General features: G+C 41.4%; 1 protein-coding gene across 3 annotated transcripts in view; it reads left to right on the plus strand.

Annotated features, from left to right (window-relative positions):
• Positions 1 to 27,001, plus strand: part of kcnab1a (potassium voltage-gated channel subfamily A regulatory beta subunit 1a) — a 104,223-nt gene that overhangs the window by 47,486 nt on the left and 29,736 nt on the right. For all 3 annotated transcript variants that reach the window (XM_084020200.1, XM_084020199.1, XM_084020201.1), the window contains exons 2-8: positions 14,843 to 14,886; positions 21,336 to 21,373; positions 25,024 to 25,103; positions 25,767 to 25,811; positions 26,158 to 26,202; positions 26,546 to 26,589; positions 26,757 to 26,843. In XM_084020200.1, coding sequence (XP_083876326.1) covers positions 14,843 to 14,886; positions 21,336 to 21,373; positions 25,024 to 25,103; positions 25,767 to 25,811; positions 26,158 to 26,202; positions 26,546 to 26,589; positions 26,757 to 26,843 — 383 coding nt within the window. The remainder of the gene's footprint in view (positions 1 to 14,842; positions 14,887 to 21,335; positions 21,374 to 25,023; positions 25,104 to 25,766; positions 25,812 to 26,157; positions 26,203 to 26,545; positions 26,590 to 26,756; positions 26,844 to 27,001) is intronic.

Raw genomic sequence — 27,001 nt, forward strand, 5'->3', positions numbered from 1 at the left:
AAAAAAATAGTAAAAGCAGCAACGAAAAGTGCTTCTCTGAAAATATATTTTGCAGATTGTTGTAAACATACTGTACCATCAAAGGTTTCGGATGATAATAGGATTATTTTGGTATTGCTGGAACCAATTAAGTATATTATTTCTTGACTTTGATATCCCCCAGCTGGCTATGGTGCCCAATAGATGCCCACAGGACTCTGAACCGCTATTAAATACAGGAGAGGCCTTCATCAAAGGGGAGAAAGTAAGCGAGGACGGCAGCTAACCTCTTTTTTCTTTCTTTCACTCGGCCTTTGGTTCGGACCCCGCAGACCTCCTGCCCTCCCTCTGGTCTCCAGTAGGGTCTGGGAGCCCTGGCTTGAATCCCAAACGCTCTATCCCACAGCCCCGAACCAGCCTCGACCCCTCGCAGACTTGTGGAGCTAAATTGAATCTACACTGAAAAACTTGGAGCAAATTTTTTGGAGCAAAAGTTGATTTCAGTTGATTTCTCACCTCAAAATGTTTCCAATTGTATATTAATGATAATATAGCTTACGATAATGCAAAACCTTATCATTGTTAGGGTAGCCTACCTTCGGACTACAGGAACAAAAGTCTCCCAGTTCAACCAATCCGTATCAGGCGATCCATGTGTACACATTTAACAATCTGTAAATAAATACAAAAGAAGAAGCCTTGAGGAAAAGGTTAGGACAAGCTACAGGCTATAAAAGGTATACTCCAAATATAATTGATTACTGTATTAAATTGCATGTATGCTGGACTATTATAGTCCCCTTTGTTTTTTAATTGATACATTCATGTGGGGATCAGAGGCTCAATGACATCGAGCACCATTTCTTTGGTAAATAATTGATTTGTGTTCATATTACATGCCAAATGAAACGAGGTCAGTCGGTCAGCTGGACGACAAGTCCCATTTCAACAGCATCATCATGATTACAGTGCAGAATATCACACTTAATACAGGATAGCATTACAACTGCACAGCTGTCTTTGTGAACGCAATTCTGGGATCTTCCAAGAATCTCATTTGGCGTTTGTTTTGTTCTGCCTCCGGGCTCTGAGTCATCTAGGTCCACAGTCGAGGTTTTGGGGAAATTAAACCACAGCTAGTTGTTCTGCCACATGAGGAAGGATGCATTGATTTCTTTTCCCTTCTCAAATAAAGAACTTTTTAAAGTTCTGAAACAGTGTTTTGTTGAGCACACAAGTGTAGTTTGAGCCACTTGGTGCTCCTGTCTATATTGAGAAGTTCCGAAGAGAAATTGTGAACTTCCTTAGTAGGAGTTACCCTTGAGCCGCACTCCAATGCGAGTGTTATAATTTCCATATCTTTGATTCCAACAGAATTCTCCACTCCAGCTGTTGTCGGAAACTAAATCAGTCTGCGCAGCAACACAAATTAAGTGCCAGTTCTTTTTAAACAAACCTGTAAGGAAGAAAAGTTTCTTCCACCGCATTTTCTTTGTCAGCATTTCCTCTGCAGTCTGTCCTTAGTTTGCTCTTGAGGTTGCTGCAGCTCCCCACTATCTCCCGCCTTACACCGTGTTTGGCTATTCTTCTGAAATGCCTTGGATTCCAGTCAGCACACTGAAAATGTAAGGGCAGTTGATTTGTGTGAGGGGCAGGTGGGAGGTTGTGGATGTGGACATCAGAGCGGTGCCTCCCTGCCTCCTCCAGGCACCTTGCCAACCTCTGCCATCAGTGTATGTGGGAGTGAATGTTGACATGTAGTGCTGAGAATGGTCTAGAAAGACGTACATGTTTGGTTCTACAGGCACAATAAATGGTGAAAGAAGGGAAAAAAAGAATTAGCTGACTTTCTGCCAAAGGAGCCTCCTGTCGTGTTCTGGATCTTGGTTTGAGGAACGTGCTTGTCCTTTCTCAGATATACTGGCTTTACATAGCTTTGGAAACCATTTAGTCTGTGTTGCTGAACACCGAGGCCACTTGACGACAAATAGATCAGAGACTTTGGCAGAATGAATTCTGCAATGTGAGGATCTTTTGCCCGTGCTGCCACTCTGAGCCGCTGCAGGCACATATGGGCTTGTGCTTGTTGTGTCCTTCTTGTTGCTACTCAACAGCGCACACAATTACTGGTATTTATACATCCATATATGCAGTGTTTAAACATCCTCTCAGCCTCTCATCAGTGCCAGCACACCGATGAACACCATTTCATACGTAGAAATACTCGTCCCTGTGTTGGTGAAGCTAATTGTGTGTAATTTGCATTTTGAATACCTGACTTAATGCAAATTTGCCTCAGGAGAAAAATCAAAAGATGTGTGTATATTTTACATAACAAGGGACCGCCAAGACAGCAATCCTGTTCTAAGAAACCCGTAAGGATGGAAGTAGTTACAGTGATAATCTATGATGGTTCCCGGTGGTTTGTTATAACAGTGGGGGATAAATTACAGTTCACTGTAGGTCATTTGTTAGAGAGCTGAATTAATTCCTTGTGTCCAGGTTAGCCTCTGTTGAATGAGCTTGCATTTCTCTCATCACGCTCTGAAAAGATGCCTTCAGATTAGGGTTTAAGACACGTGATTATCTACTGTGTGGATGGATGGAAAAAGCTACAGGTAGTGTGTATTTAAATACTATCTGTGTAGGTGGTTGACACGTTGAATTAGTACGTTTGCAGAAAGCGAAGAGTGAGGAGAAGGATGTTGAACACGAGCATCATATTCCCTGTGTCTTCCTATTTCTAGCAGGAGGCGTTGATCTCTCGACACAACTGTGTTGATATAATTATTCTTCTTATTATTAGCTATCATTTGGACATGCTGCATTCAGCTGCATTCAGCCGCTAGCTGCGTGCGAGGCAAGCAAGGGTACAAATACTGCACGGCAATGCGTGTCCACAAGATCCATTGCTGAATCAAATGCACAAGCACACATGGCAGCACCACAAATCTCTCCATACCCCCAATCACTGCCTTCTTCTTGGTGTGTGTATATATATGTATATATATATATATATATATATATAGCTGCACCTAGGAAGGCGTCAAAAGACGGGCTGAAGTGTGCTTCCTACTGGTTGTGTTGGCGGTGTTAATTGCCTCACTTGCTAGGTGACAGCTGTTATATTACAGCTGCGTTACTCTGACTGGATGTAGGTTTGAGACCCCCCCCCCCCCCCACTTCTTCCATCACCCCCAACCACTCAGCGCTCAGTGCCATGAAATAGCCCCACTGCTGACATTGCCCCATAGTTCATGGAAACAAATGTGCTCTTAGAGACGAAGCATGGATGCACACACAGTTGCAGATGTGTACAGCTCAGCATGTGCCCCCACCTTTATATACTAATGTATTCATGTGTTTATGCATGCATGCCTGCCTACACACAACCACACGATACAAATTGCTTTCAAAAGCGACTCTTTAAGAATGTCGGCAGTGACTTTGAAGCAATGGAGAACAAAAAGGTGAATGGATGCTGTACGTGCTCCGGAGCTACAGTTAACAACTTGTTTTCCACCACCTATTTGAAAAGTTCAGAGATTTTTGAAATTAGAAGCGGTCATACTGGCTGACACTGAAGAAAGAGTCAGATGCTTTTTTTCACTCCCTCCTCATTGGGAAGAATTGAAAGAAACAACCAGTCCATTAGTCTTGGAAAAGGAAGAAGCAGCTGATGTACATTCATGCGACGCTGTTGCCATATCAGCTTTTTTAATCTCATACAATAAATCAACGTGAATTTTACTGATAATGTTTCTCAAACCTTATGAGATTTATTACAGCAACAATGCAAGTATATATTAGTTAAAAGACCCATATAGCATCCACAGTAATCCGTTTTTTCTTACTGAAGGCAACTTCATCACTCATTTTTTAACCCCTAATTATAATTTATTTAAATTGGTACATCATTAATCATCATATACACAAACTCACTGGTGGTCTTTCTGATCTGCAGCTCCGTGATGCAGTTTATCAGCGTCTTCCTTTGCTCTGTCTTCGTTTCTCTCTCTGGTCCTTTTTCCTTCCTTTTGTACAATTTTTCCATCTGGTCAACATATTTGCATTTGCACATCTTACATACATACATACAACTTGACTAAATACATTTATTATTATTATTATTATTATTATTATTATTATTATTATTATTATTATTATTATTATTATTATTGTATTATGACAGGACAGTCTATGGACATTAATGTGGGTTAGGAAAGTGTCTTATAGTTGATATCTCAGCATATTTGTTCCGGCTTTTTAGTTTGTTTTTTAATCAATCATCAAGAATGTCTCTGTCTCTTAATTACTCAGTCAGTTAGATATGGAGAGATAATTAGTCCACACAGCATAATGATTATCCACAGATGGCTTTCTTTTCCTCTCAAGATGAAGCCATTAGCATTGCAGCCTTTTTTAACCAATAAAAGATTTTATGCAAAGATATTATTACAACTTGTTATTACTGATTATAAATATGCATATCAGATTATCTGCCCACAAATTACAGCTGCACAATCGAATACAATGACTTTCTACTGTGTGTACTTGGCACATTCATTCTCTCTGGTGATGTAAACTAAGCAAAGATGGAGTTTGATGAATCTTAGGTGGAAGATGTTTAGAGGAGAACACAAAAAAAAGTAGGCAGTCCAATATGTGATTGATATTGATGGATGTAAATTGAACTGGTTGCAGAGCGTCTTCATGTTTAATAGATGATGGCATGCAGGTGGGAGGTAAAACGAGGGGAAGAGGATGGGGAGGTTGTTGGTCTCTGTGACAGGAGGAGAGAGTTGCACACATGCTAAACCAAATTCTAGTCAATGTAGTATGAATGTTGATCACCGGCAGAACGCTTTCCAGTTGAAAAGTATTGATTGTAAAATATGGAAAATATGACTGTTGCCTAACTTAGCCTGAAGTACAGACGGACAAACTGGTCATGAAGGCCGTGAGGATGCTATGAAGATAAATCAAAGGCAGATCAGTGCAAGGTGATCACACTGAAGAAGGTTGGACAGGGGAAATGACATGGGTGAAGATGGCGGAAATGAGAGAATATAACGGAAACTAAGAGTGCAAATAAAAAAGGGCAGAGAGAGAGAGAGTCGGTGTGGAAATAAGGGAAAAGAGAAACACTTGTAGAGGCGACATAGATGTTGGATTCAAACGATGGTAACTGGATTTGTGAGGACGGCGCTGAGCGAGGTAACCGCTGCTGTCGTCATGTGATTACTGTAACATGGTAACCGACATTATCTGGAGCTCATGTGGCCTCAGGCACACACTCCTGCTTCCTCCTTGTCCTCTCTACCCCGTCTCATTCACTCTCTCTAACACAAACACACACACACACACACACACACACACACACACACACGGGCTGTTTCACACTCGACGGAGAAGTGTGTCAGATGGTCTCTTGTGGCTCTTAACTGTTTTTCTGTATCATAAACAACAATTCAGTGTTCATTTTCAAATTTGTCACCAAAGTGAAACCGGTCCCTCTGGAAGGCATCCACAAATACAATTAAAGGAAAAGTACGCCTAGAAATAAAACGCTCCGGCCGTGCTTACAAAGGCAGCCGAGTAGGAAATCCTCCATTCTTTTTTAGGTGATGCGGTAAAGTAAAAACAAATGCTCAAAACCTTACATGATGCTCTGCAGTTAAAAATAAAGGAAAAAGCATAAATAAAATGTTTTTATAAAAGATTTTAAATAAATAGTTACAACCAAGATGCCACAATGTGAAATGCTTCACTCTCATTGCGTTTCCATCATTAAATACAGTCTAGTGCCAGTAATAAACATAAATGGACCAGTCACTGCCTTAATGAACAGCTTAGTTGTTAATCTCATTACAACATTGACAAACGAGGAAAAATGCAATTTGTCACCGCAACACGTAAGACTTTTACCAAATTTAAGAGACGATGCTCCAACTTCTAATGACTTTGTGGCCAATAACAACCCACTGTCTGGTGAAAACTAATCTGATAAAAAATGCAGACTCGAAGCATAACCTATTTTCTCCTCTTCCTGAATACTGAGTGCTTCCTGCTGCTACTATAGTGGAGGTTACTGGTGAATCAGTGACGGATCTGTGGTGATGACATGGAGGAGAGAGAGAGGGGAAGATATGCCATAGTACTGGCTTATTAGAAGAAGTCATTACTGTCCATCATCGAGGAAATGAAGCCATGTTTAAGTGGTGATGAATAGCCTCATCGATGGGGAAGGCTTGTTATGGTAGATGTGTTTAGAAAAGCGGCTACGGGGGTTTCAATTTCAATAAATATTTGATGACCAAGGACAGCTGTTAGTGTGGGTGTGTGTGTGTGTGTGTGTTTAGCGGTGGGGGTTTGGTTATTTATGTGTGCAGATAAGCTTTTGCATATCTATGGGGACCCATTTAAAAGGGGTTTTCAAATGAGGGAGAAGATCACTTCCTCACTCCATCTCCCACGTGGGGAAATCTTATTTTCTTTTCTCTCCATCTCATCTATTATCCTCTCCGCTGCCGTTCTTTAATCCATCGCACGATCGCTCCCCGTGAAAGCGGAGAGGAGGAGGGGGATGCGTTGTGTAGGTCCAGCAGCATCAGGGGCAATCCAGCTGATCTGCGAAAAGTTATTTGTTCCTCGATTACTTGAGTCAACGCAGGTCCAACGGCAGAACTTTCCACAGAGGTATTGGTTCTAATGAAATTGTTTTGATTGGGGAACATTCTCCGACCCCGAGCCCAAAATGTCAGCAGCATTGTTGTTGATAAAACAACAACATTATGAATTGCAATGATGCACAGACGGGGGCATCGTCATTAGATGGGCTACTTGGGGGAAATAACACCTGGCAGCATCTTGAAGGTGGTGCAGTAAGCTTCCCCCCCCCCAGACCCCCGATGGCTGGCTGATCCATATCACTGTGGAGAACCATGAAACAGTGAGTAAAGGTATACCTGCTAAAAAGTCACGTGTACCGTGGTTGCTATAACGCTCATCGCTGTGTGTCTGTGCTTTTGAGCTTTTCTCTTTAGGTCTGAGATAGAGGTCTCCTGTGTTGTAATCATTCTCTTTTTTTTTTTTGTTCATTCACGTTCATGGTCGTGTAATCATTCACCGTCGTGGCCCGTGGCACCAGTGACATCATCATTAATCGCCTGCAGGGCATCCAATGCCTGACTCAGCTCGAGTCCCCATGAGCTAAATTCAAAAGATTGCAGACTCTAGGAACGCCTGGAATTACAGTGTTTGAAACCTCTTTTGTCTTTTTGTGGGCAAGAAAATCAACCATGCTTAAGGATTATTCATGAAGTATTTATTCATTTTTTTTACCTGTTCATTCGGGCTCTGGGATATTTGGTGAAGATAGCTGAAGACAGAGCATCAATGCCTCACATTCACTGACATCAGACATCAACTGTCTTCCTCCTAATTAGGACCTGGACTATAGAAAGAAACAAGGAATCTCAGGATATACTGGTATTGTAGGATAACCATGATATTAAAATATCATGTTAATAATACACATATCATAACATTGTGTCCAATCCAGCTGAATTCATTCTACTCTGATGGTTACAGACTCTCTTCACCTCCCTTCAGGTGTATTCTTAGTAGTTCATTGGCCAATAAAGAGACAATTGCACATTGGAATTTCAATGATAGCATCTTTAGCTTTCTTTCGCTTGTATTAACATTAGGGATGTTCCGATCCAGCTTTTTGCACTTCCGATCCGATACCGATATTGTAGCTTTTAGTATCGGCCGATCCCGATACCGGCTAGGGCTGCAGCTATCGATTCTTTTTGTAATCGATTAATTTAGCACTTTATCGATCGATTAGTCGAGGAATCGGATAAAAAAAAATTGTGTTTTTAAACAACCAAAACAAATAATGCATAACGAAAATGATGTGGCTGTAAAATGATCAAGCATTTCTAAAAAAAACGTAGAAAGTTGCACATGTTACACTTGTTTGGATTATGTTAGAAGTTATTTGAAGCTTCTAGCTGCTTCTGTCTATGAAATATGGATATTCTTTTGAGTAGTGTCCATGGGTGTTTTGTTTTGCCAGCAATGGCCCTTTCCTCTCCCTGCCCTAAATATGTGTGTATATAGTGTACTTCTTCTGTGCCATTTATGTATTTCGCTTTCTCTATCACTACAGTAACTGTTTGACCATTCTTTTCTCTGCTTTGAACTCCTCCGTCCGTTTGGGCAAACACAACAACTCACGGCCAAGCGTAAATCAGGCTTTCCGATTGGCTGTAAAAGCTGCTACGGGAGCCAATACGAGCGTCCGATGCATAAACGTAACTCTATACGTCACTCGCAAGATGGCGGATGAGAAGTGATCGATATACATAAACAAAACGGAGAAATGCGCCACGGAGACGAGGAGACATCTAGTCACACATTTTACTACTTTACGCATTCGTTTTGTTGTCAGAAATAAATCGCTCACATGGGCAAGCAGGATACCGTTATTTAGCCCCGTTTCTCTAGTTTAAGAGGAAAAAAAACGCATGTTTCTAGCGCAAACCATTACGGAGTTATGACGCTCTAAAACAACATGATATTTTGTAGCGTATACGCTACAATGGGTCTCAGAGGGTTAAAATCAGCGAACATCAATGTAAAGGTTTAGGCTACGTTACCTTGTTTCAGCGACTCTTGGTGAAACAGCATGTGGATGTTTTCGATTCAGATGTTGAATCATTGACGTCGTACTGCAGTGGTAAGCCAGGTCTGCTTTGCAGTAGACACACTGCACCTTGTTCTCTTCCTCCTTCAATATATACTGATCCCAAACTTTTGATACTCTCTGTCGTTTACCGACATTCTGAATCTGACTTTCCGCCATCGCGCCAACTAAATTCAGAATGAATGACCGTGTATGACGCGCTGGTGTGCTTCCTGAACAACGGTCCGTGTGGAACAATCAGATCCCTGCACATAGGCGCGTCATAGGAATTTAACGAGGCTTCGAGGCAGATGTTTTGCCTCGAGGAATTTTCATAATCGAGTTAATCGAGTAACTCGATGAATCGTTGCAGCCCTAATACCGGCCGATCCAAGCATGTATTAAAGATTAAAGATATTTACTTATTTTGTTGTCAGACTCGTGTTGAAAAGGGTTTTACTCTTAAGAACAACTAGCCAACTGAATTAGGTTAGTTTGAATAATCCACAATGGTTGGTAATGAGAAGCTGACCTGTTTATTCTTAACAGGGTTAAATATAGACAAAATAATAAATAGTCAATTAACCACACAAACTGAATTGGCATCAGTGCTCTGCTCTTGAACAACAAGAGTGTAAACCAAGGCTTAAAAAGCCATCAGTGCAAATATTGTAAACTGTATAAAAAAGCAAAACACACAGAAAACCAGAGTAGAAAATAAATAGTCAATTAACCACACACAAACTAAGTCTTTTAGGGTAAAATAATCCCACACAGCTGACATTTTTATCGATAACTTTAAATTCTTAGACAAGTCCGTCTTGTTGTTGTTTAGGGGATGCTGGACAGGTGGCGAGGTGTGCGCTAGGTGTGCTGGAAAACACGGATTTTCCTGTGCAGGCCGATCCAATATTGATATGCATTTTTTTGCTAATATCGGCGGCCGATCCAATCCAAATATCGGATCGGGACATCCCTAATTAACATAATTATCATGAGTTCTTTTGGATCGTGTAGCGACAATCTGATATCGTGACAACTCTGAAGTAAACATGGGAGGAACATGCAAATCGGACACAGAAATCCACTGTAGAAAGCAAAGCCAAGCGTCCGTGAGATAAAGCACGTATGCTTCAAACCATACTCATACATGATCATCTAGTGGTGCTGTTTTTGCTGAGGAAAATGTTCGGTGTCCTTTGTGGATATTTTGTAGGTTACAGGGATCTAATGCATCACCCAGAATCGATTTTCTGAGGGTGGCTTGATTTTTTATGCCCAATTAACTGTTCTTATATCCAAGGATATAGAGGTGACATGTCAGCAATGGATACCTAAAGTGGTTTTGACAGGTGAGCAAGAAAATGACTGATTGCTGAAAGCTGTGAATAATGTCCTCTTTGATCAATACGCAGGGCTGAGCCTGTAGATCTGATGCTTTCAATGGGGCCGTTCCACAGTTTTGTTTTGAGGGCAGAACTCTATGCATCCACGGGGACTCGGTGGCCTTTAAAAACAATAACAAGCTTTGAAATAGAATGATGACGTGGATTTTAATTTACGATCAATTCTCAAGTTTCCTCTCTCTATAAGGTTCCTGAACAAGTTTGAAAGTGCAGACAAACCATATTCCAAGCTGTGCCACCTGCCTGCATGCTGCGCTGCGTTGATGAATTAGAGCGGTGGTTTTAGCTTCGCACCTGCTCAAAACTGGGAAGTCTGTTTTTAAACGTGTGTGCAGGTGTGTGCATGTGTGTGTGTGTGTGTGTGACACTCTCACAGGAAGCTAACACGACAGGACAATAACAGTTCCTCATGCTTGATTGGAGGCGGCAGGTCTCTGCTTGTCTGCCCACTGTAGTGGAACAGTCCGGAAGGACAACCTTGGCTGTGTGACTCTTATCCGAGAGTGACTGTCACTTTTTCAAGGCCTACAACTTGTCACTCCTGTCTGCAGCATCATTTCCAGGTGCAGTAGGTGTGTGTTTTTAACACGAAAGCTCTGTAGAGCCGTCGGTACGCTGCCTGTCCAGCATCAAGCAGCAGACACACAACGTTAGGGGCGACCTGGTGAACGTAGTGGAGCGAGACCGGACAATATCTGGACACCAAATGAATGTTAATGTTGCTCGTGTCTGCTAAACGTGTAATAACATGTGGTAATATGTTAGTCATATTAGCTTAAATGGCTAAATAATAATAGTAACATCGGCAACAGCAACAACAATACTGGTAAAAATCATAATTATCTCAGCCAGCCTGTGTTGAGATCATGCATTCTGTCCTGTGGGTCATTCCGTGTCATTTCATCAAATGCCTCCCACCTGACCATCTCAGAATGTCCTGAAAAAATTCAAGTACAAAGACACACTTGTTAATAGGACAAATCCAAAATATTAGGTCTCTACTGTCAATAGTTTTCTCATGAAACATCATTGAATGAAGGGTAGTTTAGACGGTTTTTGGCATCATGCTCTGAAAAGCCATTTTTAAACGGCAATATCTAGAAAACTATCTCACCTGTGGCCTTCAAAATTTCTACACTGTATATCTGTTACTAAACGCCTCCAGACATGGAATATCAGGGGTGTAGCTCAATGATAACCTAGTATGGTAGGTACTTAAAAAGGGGCCTGTTGAAATAAAGTAGTACATTTGAAGGATGGCTGAGCTCCCATTTTTGCAGATAAAAGACTTCTATCACTTCTGCCTCTATCTCTGGTGTTAGCTTAAACATTCTACAAAATATGGTTTCTCTCAGATGATTAGTTTCACAGATATTAAGGCTCAAAAATGGAAGTAAACACATCTTTGCCCAACTTCAGAGTCATATTCCAAAAAACTGACAACACGTATCAGGTCCAAACTTACTTTTTTTTTAAAGATCATATTCTTGTTAAAATCATATTAAAAAATCGGGAGGGTGTTTTGCCTCAATTTGTCGCAGTGATTTTTTAAAATCCTGATATTGGTGGGGGTTTTGTGGCTGGTTTTGGTACTGCATGTCCTAACAGCCTACTTGTAAACATCACAGGAGGGCAATTCAATTGTGCTTTTTATCATTTACCAAAGACTTACATGTGACTAAATGCTACTGATAAATTTAGCCTCACGAAAACATTAAAATGGATCACAGTTGTAGTTACAGAGGCAATACGTCCTTGAATGTGAGTTAAACATGGTGAAAGCAGCTTTTAAGGTCTTAAACCATGAACAAACATAGCAAAATATTGAAGACTGTACATTTTGTCATACTTTAAGTACATACATTACACAACCAAATCAAATAATAATCTTAATTTGAGCATACATATTTTACATTACAGTACAAAAGTCTCCAAAGTTTGATATTGAATAACAGTTTGTCTCTATGCTCACTATGAGGGATCACACATTTTTCATCTTTTAGATCCAATTCCTTAGTCACATTCATTAATTTGGCAGTGACTTTACAAATAGTCTAATGTACATCTCTGCTCTATTGTGCTCATCTTTTTTGATGGCATACATGTACCCAGTTTCTGTAGAGGGAACGTCAATCCTTGCAATTCTATGCTGCAGTGGGACATTGCACATGTCTTCTCTTCTTGGCCAGTAGAAACTCTTGGCAGGGCCATGTGGGTGCATGAACTGAACCAGTACATCTTCATCTGAAACATCTCTGATACTTCCTATCCACCATTTCTGATCATACACACAACTCACATATTGTCTCATAGTGAGCACAGAGACAAACTGTTATTCAATATCAAACTTTGGAGACTTTTCTACTGTAATGTAAAATCTTTATGCTCAAATTAAGATTATTATTTGATTTGGTTGTGTAATTTATATACTTAAAGTATGACAAATGTACAGTCTTCAATTCATTTGTTCATGGTTTAAGACATTAAAAGCTGCTTTCAGCATGTTCAACTCACATCCAAGGACTTATTGCCTCTATAACTACAACTGTGCTACAATTTAATGTTTTCATAAGGCAAAATTTATCAGTAGTATTTAGTCACATATAAGTCTTTGGTAAATGGTAAAAAACACAATTGAAATGCCCTGCTGTGATGTTTACTTATAGGATATTAAGACATGCAGTACCAAAAACGGTATTTTTTGGTACTGCAGGATTTTAAAAAATCACTGCGACAAATTGAGGCAAAACACCCTCCTGATTTTTTAATATGATTTTAACAAGAATATGATATTTCAAAAAAAGTAAGTTTGGACCTGATACGTGTTGTCAGTTTTTTGGAATATGACTCTGAAGTTGGGCAAAGATGTGTTAACTTCCATTTTTGAGCCTTAATATCTGTGAAACTAATCATCTGAGAGAAACCATATTTTGTAGAATGTTTAAGCTAACACCAGAGATAGAGGCAGAAGTGATAGAAGTCTTTTATCTGCAAAAATGGGAGCTCAGTCACTCTTCAAATGTACTACTTTATTTCAACAAGCCACATTTTAAGTACCTACCATACTAGGTTATCATTGAGCTACACCCCTGATATTCGATGTCTGGAGGCTATTAGTAACAGATATACACTGTAGAAATTTTGAAGGCCACAGGTGAGATAGTTTTCCAGATATTGCTGTTTAAAAATGGCTTTTCAGAGCATGATGCCAAAAACCGTCTAAACTACCCTTCATTCAATGATGTTTCATGAGAAAACTATTGACAGTAGAGACCTAATATTTTGGATTTTTCCTATTAACACGTGTATCTTTGTACTCAAATTTTTTCAGGACATTGTGAGATGGTCAGGTGGGAAGATTTTCAGAAATTTGATGAAATGACACGGAATGACCCCTGTGTGAGTGAGTGTGTCTGTCTGTCTGTCCTCCTGGACTCATCAGCCTGATATAATTTTTTGCTGTATACATGTATGCTAAAGAATGCTAAAGTTGTGGTGATTCTGACCGGTGACTCCTCACTCTTTACTGGGCTGTTGGGACCACAAGTGATCAACTGCTTCAGTTTCAGCTTTTCCCCCAATCAACTTGGCTCAAAGCAAGTCTCTCCTATAATCTGTTGGAGGCTGACAACCATAGAAAATATTGGTCTCATTTTGAACTCTCATGTGCAGATTAATCCCAAATCTGAGTTTCTCTGATCCATTACATTATATTAGGCACGGGACAAGATTAATCAATCCCCCAAAGTTTTAGTTACTGGATTATCGCCACGACTACAAAGAAACTGGGAGGGATACGTGAGATTCAACTCTTCTTTGTTTAGGAGGGGACAGGGAGACACACCTGGTGGAGATTTACACTCCACTGAGAGTCATTATGTAGTTAATGATTTATTAATCCCACAGGGGATACTTAGATAGATAGGCTGTGACCCGAGTCATTATATAGACATCAGCATGTCCTTGATGTTGCATGTGAAGAAGGACAGACTTCATGCTGTGTATATACTGTATGCTATGCATCAAAAAAAGTCTCATTTCAAGCAGAGATTGTGTGACACGGCTGATGAGGATGATGGTAATGACACGTGGAAGATGCATTCAATGTCGGCAGCACACAATCTACATCCTGCGGTAAACAATTTGCAACTTTCTTTCTCATTGATATTTTCCACGTCGGCATGCGCTGCTGGTTTGATTGGTGTTTTGCCTTTTTTTCTTTCCATCAGCGTCTCTTTCTATCTTCCCATTTTCTCTCTCCATCATTCTGTCTTCGGGTGTCTCTCGGCGGACTGGAAGGCAACATTAAAGGGCCGATGGCCATTTCATTCCACTCAGATTTTTCCTCCTACATACGAACACACCTATTTACACTTGATGGAGAGTTGACAGAATCAGAGAGGTCGGGGGAAGTGGAATTCAATTTTGCGTTGTGGAGAAATCAGAGGAACTGTCAAGCTGTCATGTGATAGTCTGAAGAAACGCCACTTGTAGAAAGGAAAGGCCGGCTTGTTATTCACTTGACTGTCAGTCTTCTTGACATCGCTTTGCATACACAATTCTTCATCTACAGCAAATTGAACTGTCCAACAAAATACCACTCAATGTGATTAAGGTAAAATTGGATTCATAGCTGAATCTTTCTCTTTCAATATTGTCAACAAATAATACAGATTTATGCTAAATTATTAGTATGTATTATACATGTGTACGTTTGATTTTGCATATGTGTGATTTCTTTTTTTTTTTTGTGTTTTTGCAGGAATCTTGGAAAGTCAGGTCTCAGAGTATCTTGCTTAGGACTGGGTGAGTAGACTCTGGGCTTCACTACCCATAATGCATTTCTCCTTATATTTCCCTATCGTATCATGTAGAATATTTGCAGATCGATTAGTTTTGCATTAAATTATTTACATACTTAATTAAGTCACTTGTTAGGACATGGCAAAAGTACAATAAACAACATTAAATTCAGAATTGGGCTGGGAGTTTAACTATTATGTTCAGCCTGTTTTGTTATTAAACCAACAAATCTACTGTGGAGGTTTAATTCCCCTACATCCAAACGTGTGTGTGTGTGTGTGTGTGTGTGTGTGTACAATTGAACATCTGCTCTCTCAGACAGAGTTGAACAATTAAGTAAACTCAATACAAGCCAGGAGGATAAACACTATATACATTATATTTTGAAGGGATTTTAGATGGTCAATGGTTCAATTTAATAAAAAAATCATAAAGCCTGCTCTTTTTGGAGCCTGCAGATAAACGGAGACGGAGAACACTGCTTCATGAAACAGCAACCCCCAAATTGTGGTTTTCCTTTTTGTTTGTTTTATTTTAATAGTATTTCAGTGCTACGTTGCTTTGCCCAGCACTTTATATGGATTGATGCTGATGATCTTTCTCTGCCGGTTCTTCAGGAACCTTTCAATAGAAAAGTGACGAAGCTGACAGGATGGTAGAAGCTTTTTGGCGCCACGTAGAACTGTTTTTTTTCTGGGCATAATGTTTGGCCCTCAGGCTGCCCCGGCGCCCTGCTGGCCCAGCTGGTTCACGGTAGACTGAGAGGTCTGACTCAATATGCCTGAGCTGCATGGTGCAGAAAAAAGGTCAGCATGATGTCGTCAGGGGAGCGGAGGAAGAGAGGGTGAATAGCAGGATGCTAAATGGTGTTTCACTGATCGATGATGATGTATTATGTGTGTGTGTGCAGATTTTCTCATCATCGTATCAGCATTTTACAGCAAAGTTCAGCAGAAGACACACACACACACACACACACACACACACACACTGAAAAGTGAACAAAACACAAATTCAGTCACGTTAAATCGTGATCAGGTGACTTTCCTCCGCTTGCCGCTGGTTCTGCGAACGACAGCCAGGAGACGATGTAACCGGAGTCACACAAAAGCCAATCGGCGACGGCGTGATGACGATGACGCCCCGAGAGAAACCCCGTCTGCCCGCTGCCATCGTTTACATAACAGAGTGAAGAGCCCTTCAACCACAACACTGCTTACTGTTCACAATTCCCACATCCTATTTCAACAGTCACACAAAGAGAGATGCTTTTTGGGAGCTTGTTGTTTTACACCAAAACGTTAGTTTCAATCAGAGACTTTGGTTGTTTGGGACATTAAAAGCGTACTTCGGAGTGCTTTGCTCGCTGGATTACAGCTGCTCTGTTACTTTAGACCGCCGGCTGCCTGTAAAACGTGCGTTATGTAACAATAAAGTAGCAGACTGACCTTAATATGGAGTGGCTGGCTAACACTTCACTTTGTTGCTACGAGGAAAGTGATTAATGATTGCTGGACCAACATCTTTCAGTAAAGTCATGTGATAGTGTTCATAAGTAGGAATGTTACTGGGATCTCATATTTCTTTTGTGGTTGCTATGATTTCTGATTGCCTTTACTTTTTCTGCATCTGTTTTCAATTTATTTTCATGTTTCGGTCCTAAATATATTAACTTTTACCACTTAAGTATGTTTAATAAGCTACACATGAAAAACAGCATTACTATGTCAGTAGATAGAAATTATCATATGCAACTTCTTGCTGTTGAGTTTTTAAATTTAAATTTGAATTTAGATCTTCCTCTCTTTTGAGTCCATTAAAAATGTTCAGCGGAGCAGATCATTTAGTTAGAAGATCTTATACACATTATTATGTGGCTGCTTAATTCAAGATCTGATCTTTTCTTACTAATACAATTCTTCGTGACGGGTTCATCTTCTCTAATGTAGAAGAGAATCTGAACAGGCAGATGAATTAGTATTCATCACACACACACCGTCATTATCCCAGGGACAGAGTGCAGGGCCGAGGGAGGGGTGATGAGATGTGAAGAGGGAAGAATTAAGAGATGTGACTCCCCTGGAAGTTTATCCCGACAGTCACTTCTTAAACGTCTTTCTCTCTGTGAACTGCACTTTCTTTCTCGTCCTCTCTGATCCATCTCAAACTCTGTCCTCCATCCGTATCCAAATTCTTCCTCAACTCTGCGTTAATGTCGGAAAAGAAAATAAAACAAAATAAACATTGAGACCTTTTTGAGATAACAGAGATTGAAATACGTGCCTTAATGCCTAAATAAACTCTTTTGCAGTAACCTTTACTCTTTCCCGACTCGTCCTCCCCCATCGTTTCCCCCTTCTGCTTTCTCGTCCCTGTGGGGATTGTTCTCCAAGGACCCAGCTGCTGGTAAGAGCAGCTTATTATTTGGTTAAAGAGGTTGGATAGAGGTTAGCTCTGTGCTCGGGCAAGATCAAGAGGGCGTTAACACACACACACACACACACACACACACACACACACACACACACACACACACGTCGTACAGCAGACATTTGCAGATGCTACTTTTTTCCTCATATATAAGAAAATCCCCCCAAAACTGACTGTAGTCCTGTTAATATTCAATCTCTTGCTTAGTCACATAATAGCCAAACTCTGGGAGTCAATTCAATATCAGTTATTCACACTAACAATAAAAAAGAAGCTAATTTCACATTCCACTGGAATACAATTTAATACTTGTTAAATTTATTGGCATCTGGAAAGGCCAATGTTCTCTCTCCAGAATCTAAAAATCTCTCAGCAATTATTTGTAAGTTGAATTGATTTATTAGAAAACAGATTATCCCAGGAGAGAAGCCTGGATGGCGGATTAATTGATAAGTTAATTGATTGGTAAAGTCATCGTGACCTTATAGCACCGGCAGTCTCCCGCTGCAGATGATGAACTTCTTCTTCATTCACCGATAATAGAGCGACCGCAGGGAGGCGTGCAGTGGCTTCAGTGTGCCGTCAACACCCTTTTTCCCACGATGCTAACTGGTTGGGAAAAAACAAGCGTTTTTGTGCGTTGGCGTCTGCACACCCGTTGTAATTGGCTTGAATAAATAAAAAGTGTAATAGGTCCATGAGCGATTCTGTGTGAACCCGTAACGTCACACTGTCCAGCTCCATGTTTGCTCCTGGATGCTTGCTGGACTGCTGCGGTGCTATTTACGGATGAATTATTAAAATGGTTCAGAAAATCCTGCAGTGTAGGAAAGAGAGTGAGGTTGGACCTTCGCATGCTGCCACTGTGGTTCCTTTGAAGGGGAGATATGGAGTGGATCAGCATGTACTGTATAGCTTCTCTCCTTCTACTTCTGCACCACTTGCCTTCTTATTTCAACTGTTATCTGTTGAAATCCACAGCTGTGTGACTCAGCATGCTAATTTCTCATTCCTTCTCTAGTTTCACTGAACACTAACAAATACAAAAGAATAGTCGATTATAAGGTTTATCTTTATAGATACGTCCTTCTCCGCTGCAGCTGAAGTAGAAAGTAGCCTCTAAAGACTTATTGCTGTCATCACAATGTCATTAGTAGAAACGTATGTCCGTGCTGCGTTGCATCGTTAAGTGTTTTAAATAGTTTTATTCGCCCCGCTAGGCCGCAGCTGGAAGAGTAGACAAGACAGAAACAGATGGAGATATAACAGTAGACGAAGGCGATTCAGGAGAATAATCGATCCAACTTCAAGAGGCTGTACAGGAGACGGGCATGCAACTGAAAATAGGTGCAAAGGCTCCACAAATATATAAGGTGCCATGCAGGATCCTCAAGCTTTAACTGGAAACACTGGCAAAAACAGACAAGAAAGAAGTCTGTTACAACATGTCATCGTTTAAATTGGATTTAAACGGGTTTCTGCACAACAAAAACGAGGGCAAAGGCTACGGCATATCCAAAATGTCAATGGTTTCAACCATTGAACTTTTGCCCCCCAAAAATTAAAAAAGGTCAACTGCCAAAAGCCTTCATTTATTATGATATATATGATTAATTCATTATTACATATAATTAATGTATAACCTTTTCTAAAAAAGATCTGGTACAATGGACATCTTGTGTTGGAACTTAATTCAGCTCCCTGGATTGTTAAAAATCTGTCTGATAGAAGACGATGCAGATCTAATTTTCCACAAGGCCAACTATAATTAGCTGTTTTGTGTGTCTCGTCCGTATAAACTTATACTCAGCCAACTGTGCACCTCAGAGATGTACTGTACCTTTTTTACTGGAGCTGGAAATGATTCCAAAAGAATATGACTCAGCTTTTCTCGCTGCAGGCAGACAAGCTGAAAAATGCTGAAGAAGAGAGTTAGGAGGTCAGTTAAACTGAGAGCGGAGAGAAATGTTTCATCTAAATGTGTGCCATCTATCCCGCTGCCAACCGCACAGACTGGATTTATGACTGAAGAATCAGGATAAAAGGATTCACAACAAAGCTGGAAAAAAAAATAGATGACACTTCTCGCCAAATCTACAAATCTATGTCATCATTTTCTCACACTTTTCTTCCCTTCACTATTTGCCTCGTTCAGTTAGTCTTCTGTAAACGTGTCTCGTTTCTTTCAACCTCTCCAAGTACTTGACGTGTGTGGATACATGATGGGAAACATGAAAGTACAACATTGCTAAGAGGGGAAAAAATAGAGGACAGTGAAGTGATTTTTAAATTGGAATCAAGTCAAACAAGGATGATGCATCTTTATAACAGTTACATTACAACCTCAGTTACTTTATCAGGCCTTGGCTTGAGAAGCTTGTTGACTTGAACCCCCTTCTGCTTGATGAAAAAGCACTGCAAGGTTACCGGATTTACTATTGTTGCATAGCAACGCCAAGTGCTACTTCCAGCATTTCCATTAGCAGCTGCCAGTCAGAAAGCAGAAGAGCTGTTTGTCGTTTGTGGGCCATTCATTTCCATCAAACGGGGAAAAACTCTGTGGAACCCATAAGAACGGTGGCCTTGACATTCGAGCGGGCCGTTCGTCCCACGCTGAGCCCCCCCGGCTCAGGAACAACTCCTTACTGGAGCTGCCGTCGTTCATGCATCTGTGTACCAGAAATAATGCACAGCATCGTGCACATACTGTGTGAGTAATAATCCGTAATGACTGTAGTGTAGGTGGAATTGAGATTTAAGGGGGTCGCCATGGTTACTGCAGTAACAGTGTCCAAAAGCAACTTTTCCCACCAGTCATCGCTGTTATTTCGCTCACCCCGCCTCCGCTGAAAGTACCCCTATTGTGATTCTGCTGGTGATGCATGATGGGAACCGCTGCTTATTATAAGGTGAAGATAATATCGCCAACAAATCCAATTCATCCCGCAGGGTGTCATCTATAAGTTAAACCCCAGTGGGGCTGATGGGATTGCGGTGCATGTGGCATAATGAGCTCTATTGTATGGTGACATCCTGACTGTGGAAAGGAGCAGATGGTTAAGTGGCGTTTCATTGTCACCTGTCTCTGAGGTGCATCCATTGTTTTCTCTCTGTAAAGCAGTGGAGGTCAACGGGGTTGGAAGGAGAACTGTGTATTCATGTGGTGTGAGATTGTGATGCACTGGAGCACCGGGTGAATGGGAAGGATTCAATGGGGGGATATAAATGGAGTGATCATGGCCTGAAGGGAATTAATAAATACCTCCAAAGAAGAAGAACTCGTGATTCTTCTCATCACTATTCTGATTGGATACTCTCAGAAGAGGCTGTGGTCTTGTTTGGTGTTAAATCATGGTTGTGGCATGCAGTGCTCATCATCTATTATCAGACGACATCAGCATTGTTTTTCATATGATCATTGAATATAAACACATATTTTATGTTTGCAGTAAGTAAGAGTAAAAAAACGTTCACAATATGGCAAATGTATGAAAAATCTCAGATACACACACAGCATCATTGACTGCCTCATAGTTTGTGAGCTTTCCTTTCAACTCCCGGGACACACATAAGCCACGCAGCTTTTAGAGGTTTATCCTGATACCAAAAATAAAAAAAAATACATAATCTGAAATGTTTCGCGCCACAACAAAGCTACGCACACGATTCAGAGAGGGAGTATGCAGGGGATTTAGCATCTCTCCTGGTTGAGGTGGCTTAGCTTTTTGTCTGGTTTATCAGCATTGTTTGCACACACACACACACACACACACACACACACACACACACACACACACACACACACACACACACACACATAAGGACAGGGGACACAAGGTCTTCCAAATAAGCCTGACAGCGCTCACTGAAGGTGATCTTCCAGTGCCGAGCCACAGATTGTTCTCCTGAGAACTCGACAGCCTCCTTCGTCGGGTGACATTAGCAGTGATTAGTCCCGGATGTCAAACTCACACATGGGAATGTTTTGTGATGTTGAAACTTGTTTTTCCCCTTCCTTGCAGGTACATGGGTGACATTCGGAGGACAGATAACAGACGAGGTGGGAAACATTTTTGCTTTACTTTTGCATGTTTATTTCGTCTTCATGGACGTTTGCTTGTTGATTGTGTTGTGTCTGCTGAAAATGTCTCTAGAAAACATCACACCAGTGACCATTTATACGCTGACAATCACTTTGCCCTTTGGAGATGACGCCTGCAGGCCAACAAACATGAACATTTGGGGAGCGACGGTGTCCGACATGCCAGGCACACCCCCCTGCCTCTCTTGTAATTTGTATGCAAACTGTAATATTTAGTTTGACTCAACCTTAATATTGATTGTTGTACAATCAATTTGTTCAGAGTTTTAAACCCATTTTTCAGTCGTCCATCACGTTTCCAAAAATGCACACACAGCTGTTTTCGCAGTTGTCCTTGATCAGACCATTGGACGGCTGGCAAAGTTATGCTGCTTACAGGCTCAGTTAGCCAACGGCTTCGTTTGCTCCCACACACATAATGGACAACCTTCACAAAGACTCGGGGTGCGATGATTGAGATTATTTGGCGGACTCAAATTTGACGTTACACTGGACATAAAAAGTCTGTACTTCAAATCCCCTTTACACTCATGTTGATGAAGTCTAACATGCTCTGATGTTGCTGCTGGGGTCTTGGCCTCGGGCATCACCCACACAGATACCAACACAAATGCACACTCTTGCAGACACGCAACGGTGCGTTCATGCCTTTGACAATAACCAAAGGAAGCAGCCGGAGAGGATCTGGATCAAAAAGTCCTCGTGTGTCCTGGAGGCCCCTGTTCAATGTCAATGTTATCAAAAGCACTCTAAATATAAGACATGTGTCCCTGTCATTAAGAAACACAATAAAACACTAAGGTCGTTTCACAGTTGTATCATTTCTAATTAGGCACTTTTCATAGAAAGTGTATACAATACAATAATATCAGCCAGGAAAACTCTTCAAATGGACAATCAGAATACTGGTATTCTGCAAAAGGGCTGCATAGCATCTGGACCTAAATCTCTCTCTCTATCCCTCTCTCTCTATGTCTCTCTCCCCCCCTCCCTCCTCGTTCGCTCTTCAAATAGGAGCTCTTCATCCGTATGTTCTGGCTCAGATAAATATGGGATGGCTTTCACTAAGCTATGCTCTCAACAAACTCACACGTCACCTCGCGAGATTTCACCAGACTGTCTTCATAATGGCAGACAAACCAACCAGAGCCTGTCGGTGGCAAAAACAATGACGTAAATGACGTTGGCAAATCGCCCCCATGTGATTACAGTGCATCCCGGTCTTCGGTTGCCATCTGGAGTGCTCTGGCTCAATAGTGGGCCAGTTTCAGAAACTGTCTCTATAAGTCAGACACGACAACATGAGGAAATCAGTTGGAGGTTACTCTCTAAACAGCGTTCTGTTCTGTAACTTAACATCACCGTGAAATGGCCGAGAGTGAGTCTTTGCATCCAGTTGGTGAGCTTTAGAAGCTTGTAATGAGCGCCTCATTAGCAATGATACAAATGAACTGTGTGTTGTTGTGTTTCTTAATGAGGACAGGGACACATGTCGTATATCTCGAGTGCTTTTGATAACATTGACATTGAACAGGGGCCTCCAGGACACACGAGGACTTTTTGGCCCGACAGCACTGTTCGCGTTAGAAGCTCACCAACCGCAGCTCTGTGGATGAACTGTGTTTATGCTAAGCTAAGCTATTCTCTTGCAGGTTACCTTGCAGAGTCGTGCAGCATCCATCCATTCATGTACCACAGTATGTTGAATAAGCACATCACTAATGACAGGTCACATACTGAATAAAAGCTTAATAAAAGGCGTGCTCGTATGCGTCATCAAGGGCGAGTTTGTTTGGCTGCAGTCTCGTCTGCACATTTTCAGACAGCTCGCAGGAGTGCTGGTGGGCTGGGCGAAACGCGGATCCATAAATCACAAAGTGAGTTGGAAGAAAGCGTGTCTTTGTAACTTTGATGTAGGTGGTGTTGAGGGGAGGCGGCGGCGCAGCCATGACACCGTCTCGAGGCCGCGTGGGTCGTATGGTGGGAGGCTATCGGGGCCTTGTTTCTGGGGTTTCTTATCACGTCTGTTCTATGTATGGATGTCCTGCACCTTTTTGTGCCCCAGAATCAAAGGAAGACAGAAGCCCGAAGCGCAGACTCCCATGTAACTGAACGATGACTCAGTGTTTTTTTTGTTCTGAAGGTGAGGGTAGAGGTGCGCGCGTATATGTTCGTCTCTGCAGTTTGTCCTCCCTTTATTCCTTTCATCATTCGAAGGCTGTTGGTCCAAAATGGCCAGCAGTCATAAATCTGTGGAAGCAGCGATGCTTCATCATCAACACTCACTTACTGACCTTGCGGTGTCACTTTAAGGACAGCGATCCACCTTTTAGTGTCTGACGAGACTATAGAGATTATATAAGTTATCGGCAAACTTTTAGAGCGTATTTGCTCAACCTCATCCCTGCTCTCTGGAAGTGTACTCGTCTCTTCATCCGTCTTCATAACGCCATCTTCACCTGATCTAACCTCGCCGGCAAAACCTTTATTACCCACGCTGTTTGTTCTGAAATTCTCTCTACTTTTTTTAACTCCTCCATCCGGCAACTTTTTCTTCATCCTCCATCTATTTCGCTGTCGCCCGCCCTGACTCCCCTTTATTGAATATCACCCTTCACTGCCCCCAACAGTTCTGACGGAGATTGTTTCCCACATGTGTACTCGGCGGAGGCGTCCCTCTTTCCCCCCCTTAACTGACCTCTGTTTTCTTTAAACTCTCCGTAATCCAGCTCTGTTCATTCTGCTCTTAATGGCACTCCTTCACTTTCCAGCTGTCCTACTTTTTCACTGTCCTCTCACCCTTCTGATCACGATGCATTAGTTTTAATTTGCAGACGCCACATGGGAGCAGCCATTAGCTTTCATTTTTTAACGCCCATTTTTATGTACTATACATGTACTCCGAAATTTTAAAATATTGAATTTAATTCTGTTAATTTTATCATAGACTTTTTTTCCGCCTTTGTTTGATCCATTCTGTCATGTTTAAAGACACAATTCAATAACGTGGATAATAATTGTGTCATTATCACACCCGGGCTTGGACTGCTACCCAGTCTGTGGTTGAGACAGAACCTCAGAGGAGAGATTATCTCATTCTTTTACAAACAACACCTCCGCTGTCTGCCGTCACTGAAACACAAACACACGCAGCACACAAACACACGCAGACAAACAGATTTCAGGCACGGGCGTAAACAAACACACGAGCAGCGGATGCACAAACACACAACCTTCTGTCAGCACACGTTCACACACTCAGACACGTAACTCCACAGGGAGACGATGACAAATTCACTTAGTCCCCACGTCGTAAAAAGTCAACCACGGGGGGATTGGATGTCGTTCTCCTGATTTATGGTCACCGTGTTTGCAAAGAAATATGCCACACACACACTTTTATGAGGCGTGACACGTTATTTACTGAAGAGGAATGAGTTGACACTATCGTACATTTTTCACAGAATATTACGCTGTGATATTGAAAAAGAAAAGATGAAGCTGCTCTGATGTCAGTTTTTTGGATATTTTGACAACTCTTTTGTGTGTGTGTGTGTGTGTGTGTGTGTGTGTGTGTGTGTGTGTGTGTGTCCTGTCCTCTTTGACAGGTTGCAGAGCAGCTAATGACTATTGCCTACGAGAGTGGAGTCAACCTGTTCGACACAGCTGAGGTCTACGCCGGCGGCAGGTGAGCGTCGAACGAATCTCTCAGTTCAGTTGAGCCCAAGTGTGACCAGGTGCAGACGTCTGGCCCCACTGTGGCTCCAGGAAATGAAGAAATAATGATGCTCATGCAGAATCATAGGTTAATCTCTAGGATTATAGGAATTTGGGGGGGGTTTAATCAGATATTTATCATTTATTTAAACCGTCTGATGTCGGAATTGGATGCAAACATGAGGAAAATTCTGCGAAACATCTTTCTAGCTTTATGCTAGCTTTACCAGGGCAAGTGAGAAGATTCTCATCACTGGCTCGGAATTTAATAAGGTTAAATTTGTGAAAAGTCACGGTGACCAAACATATTCACACTGGAGAAATTAAATTAGAGTGAAGATTTGATTTCCACTGCTAAAAGCAACACGGAGTGATTTATTGTGACCTTCTAGAAACATAAAGCAATAATAAATACAAATTCTACACATAGCTGCTACTACTAGAAGATGGCACTTGTGTTATAAAAAGTTTGTAATTTTTTGATGGAAAATGTGTTTTGCCATCTTTTTTCATACAAAGGGGGGGTTTTGTTTGGTAATAATGAACAGCAGGGTTGATATTGAGGAGCGAGTGTTATTGTTGTGAATTTTAAACTGCAATTTAATAACGCCGCCTCATTTGCATTGCCTTGCAGGGCCGAAGTCATTCTAGGAAACATCATCAAGAAGAAATGCTGGAGGTAATAGTCACATTAATGTGTGCGGCGGCTTCATCACTTTGGCTGTGAGGGAGAAAGATGGAGGACGACATCACAGGAGCGATCAGTGGAAGATGAAATAGTTAAAAGTTTGCCTGCAGGCAATTCTTCACAAACCTCAAACATTCCCTTTACCGAGTCATTGAAACTTGCTCAGTCTTTGTACTTTACTATTGATCACCTCTGTAGGAAACAGGGACGACATGAGTGGACATGAATGTGCCGCTTATTATGCTTCTTTTGATGATGATGATGTAAAATGCATCATCTTTTGCTCATTCTGATGCATCTTTCTGTATCTTTCTCTGTTCTTTCTTTATCTTCTCAGGCGATCCAGCATGGTCATTACAACTAAACTCTACTGGGGAGGAAAGTAAGTAAGAGCCTCTCTAAAGTGTCGTTTCCATGCCTGAAGTCAGATTGTGAATAGTTGATTCAGTGTTGGTTATTTACCATCTTCATAAACCGCCTGATCTGCACGTTCTCATGCCATTCCACCCAGCCAGGTTCAAAAAAGTGATTTAAATGACAGATAATATTGAAATCAATGCACCGACAGCCACAAACACAGCAATACGCAAGAATAAAATGGGTTCCACTCATGGTGTCTTTTTTTTTAGTTTTGTGCAGCTTGCAAGGACACAAGAATAAGAACTCTTTTTACAGTCAGACTCAAAAGTGAATCAGTGGCTGAAACGGTGTGTTTGTCCCATCAGAGCAGAGACGGAGAGAGGACTGTCCAGGAAACACATTATTGAAGGTGGGACGTGGTCTCACACACACACACACACACACACACACACACACGAGATGAAAACCCTTTTTTCGCTTACAGCCAACCCTTTTCTCCGTTCTTTTCCATCACAGAGTGCTTGTCAATTCAATCCCCCTCCAATGTCTCAGCCTTTATGTCTCCGTGTCTCTCAGGTCTGAAAGGCTCTCTACAAAGGATGCAGTTGGAGTACGTAGATGTCGTTTTCGCCAACCGCCCTGACAGTAATACTCCCATGGAGGGTGAGTCATCCAGTCAACATTCAACTTTACACCAAAGCAACTAGTCAAATCAATCGATTGATGCAGGGCTAGTTTGATGTCAAACACAGAGTTTTTTGATGTTGAGGTTGTTTGTTTCCACACTTGTGATTTGAGACCTTTGCTGTTTTTTTTGCTGA

The sequence above is a fragment of the Eutrigla gurnardus genome (assembly GCF_963514095.1).
Source record: "Eutrigla gurnardus genome assembly, chromosome: 10".
NCBI lineage: Eukaryota > Metazoa > Chordata > Actinopteri > Perciformes > Triglidae > Eutrigla > Eutrigla gurnardus.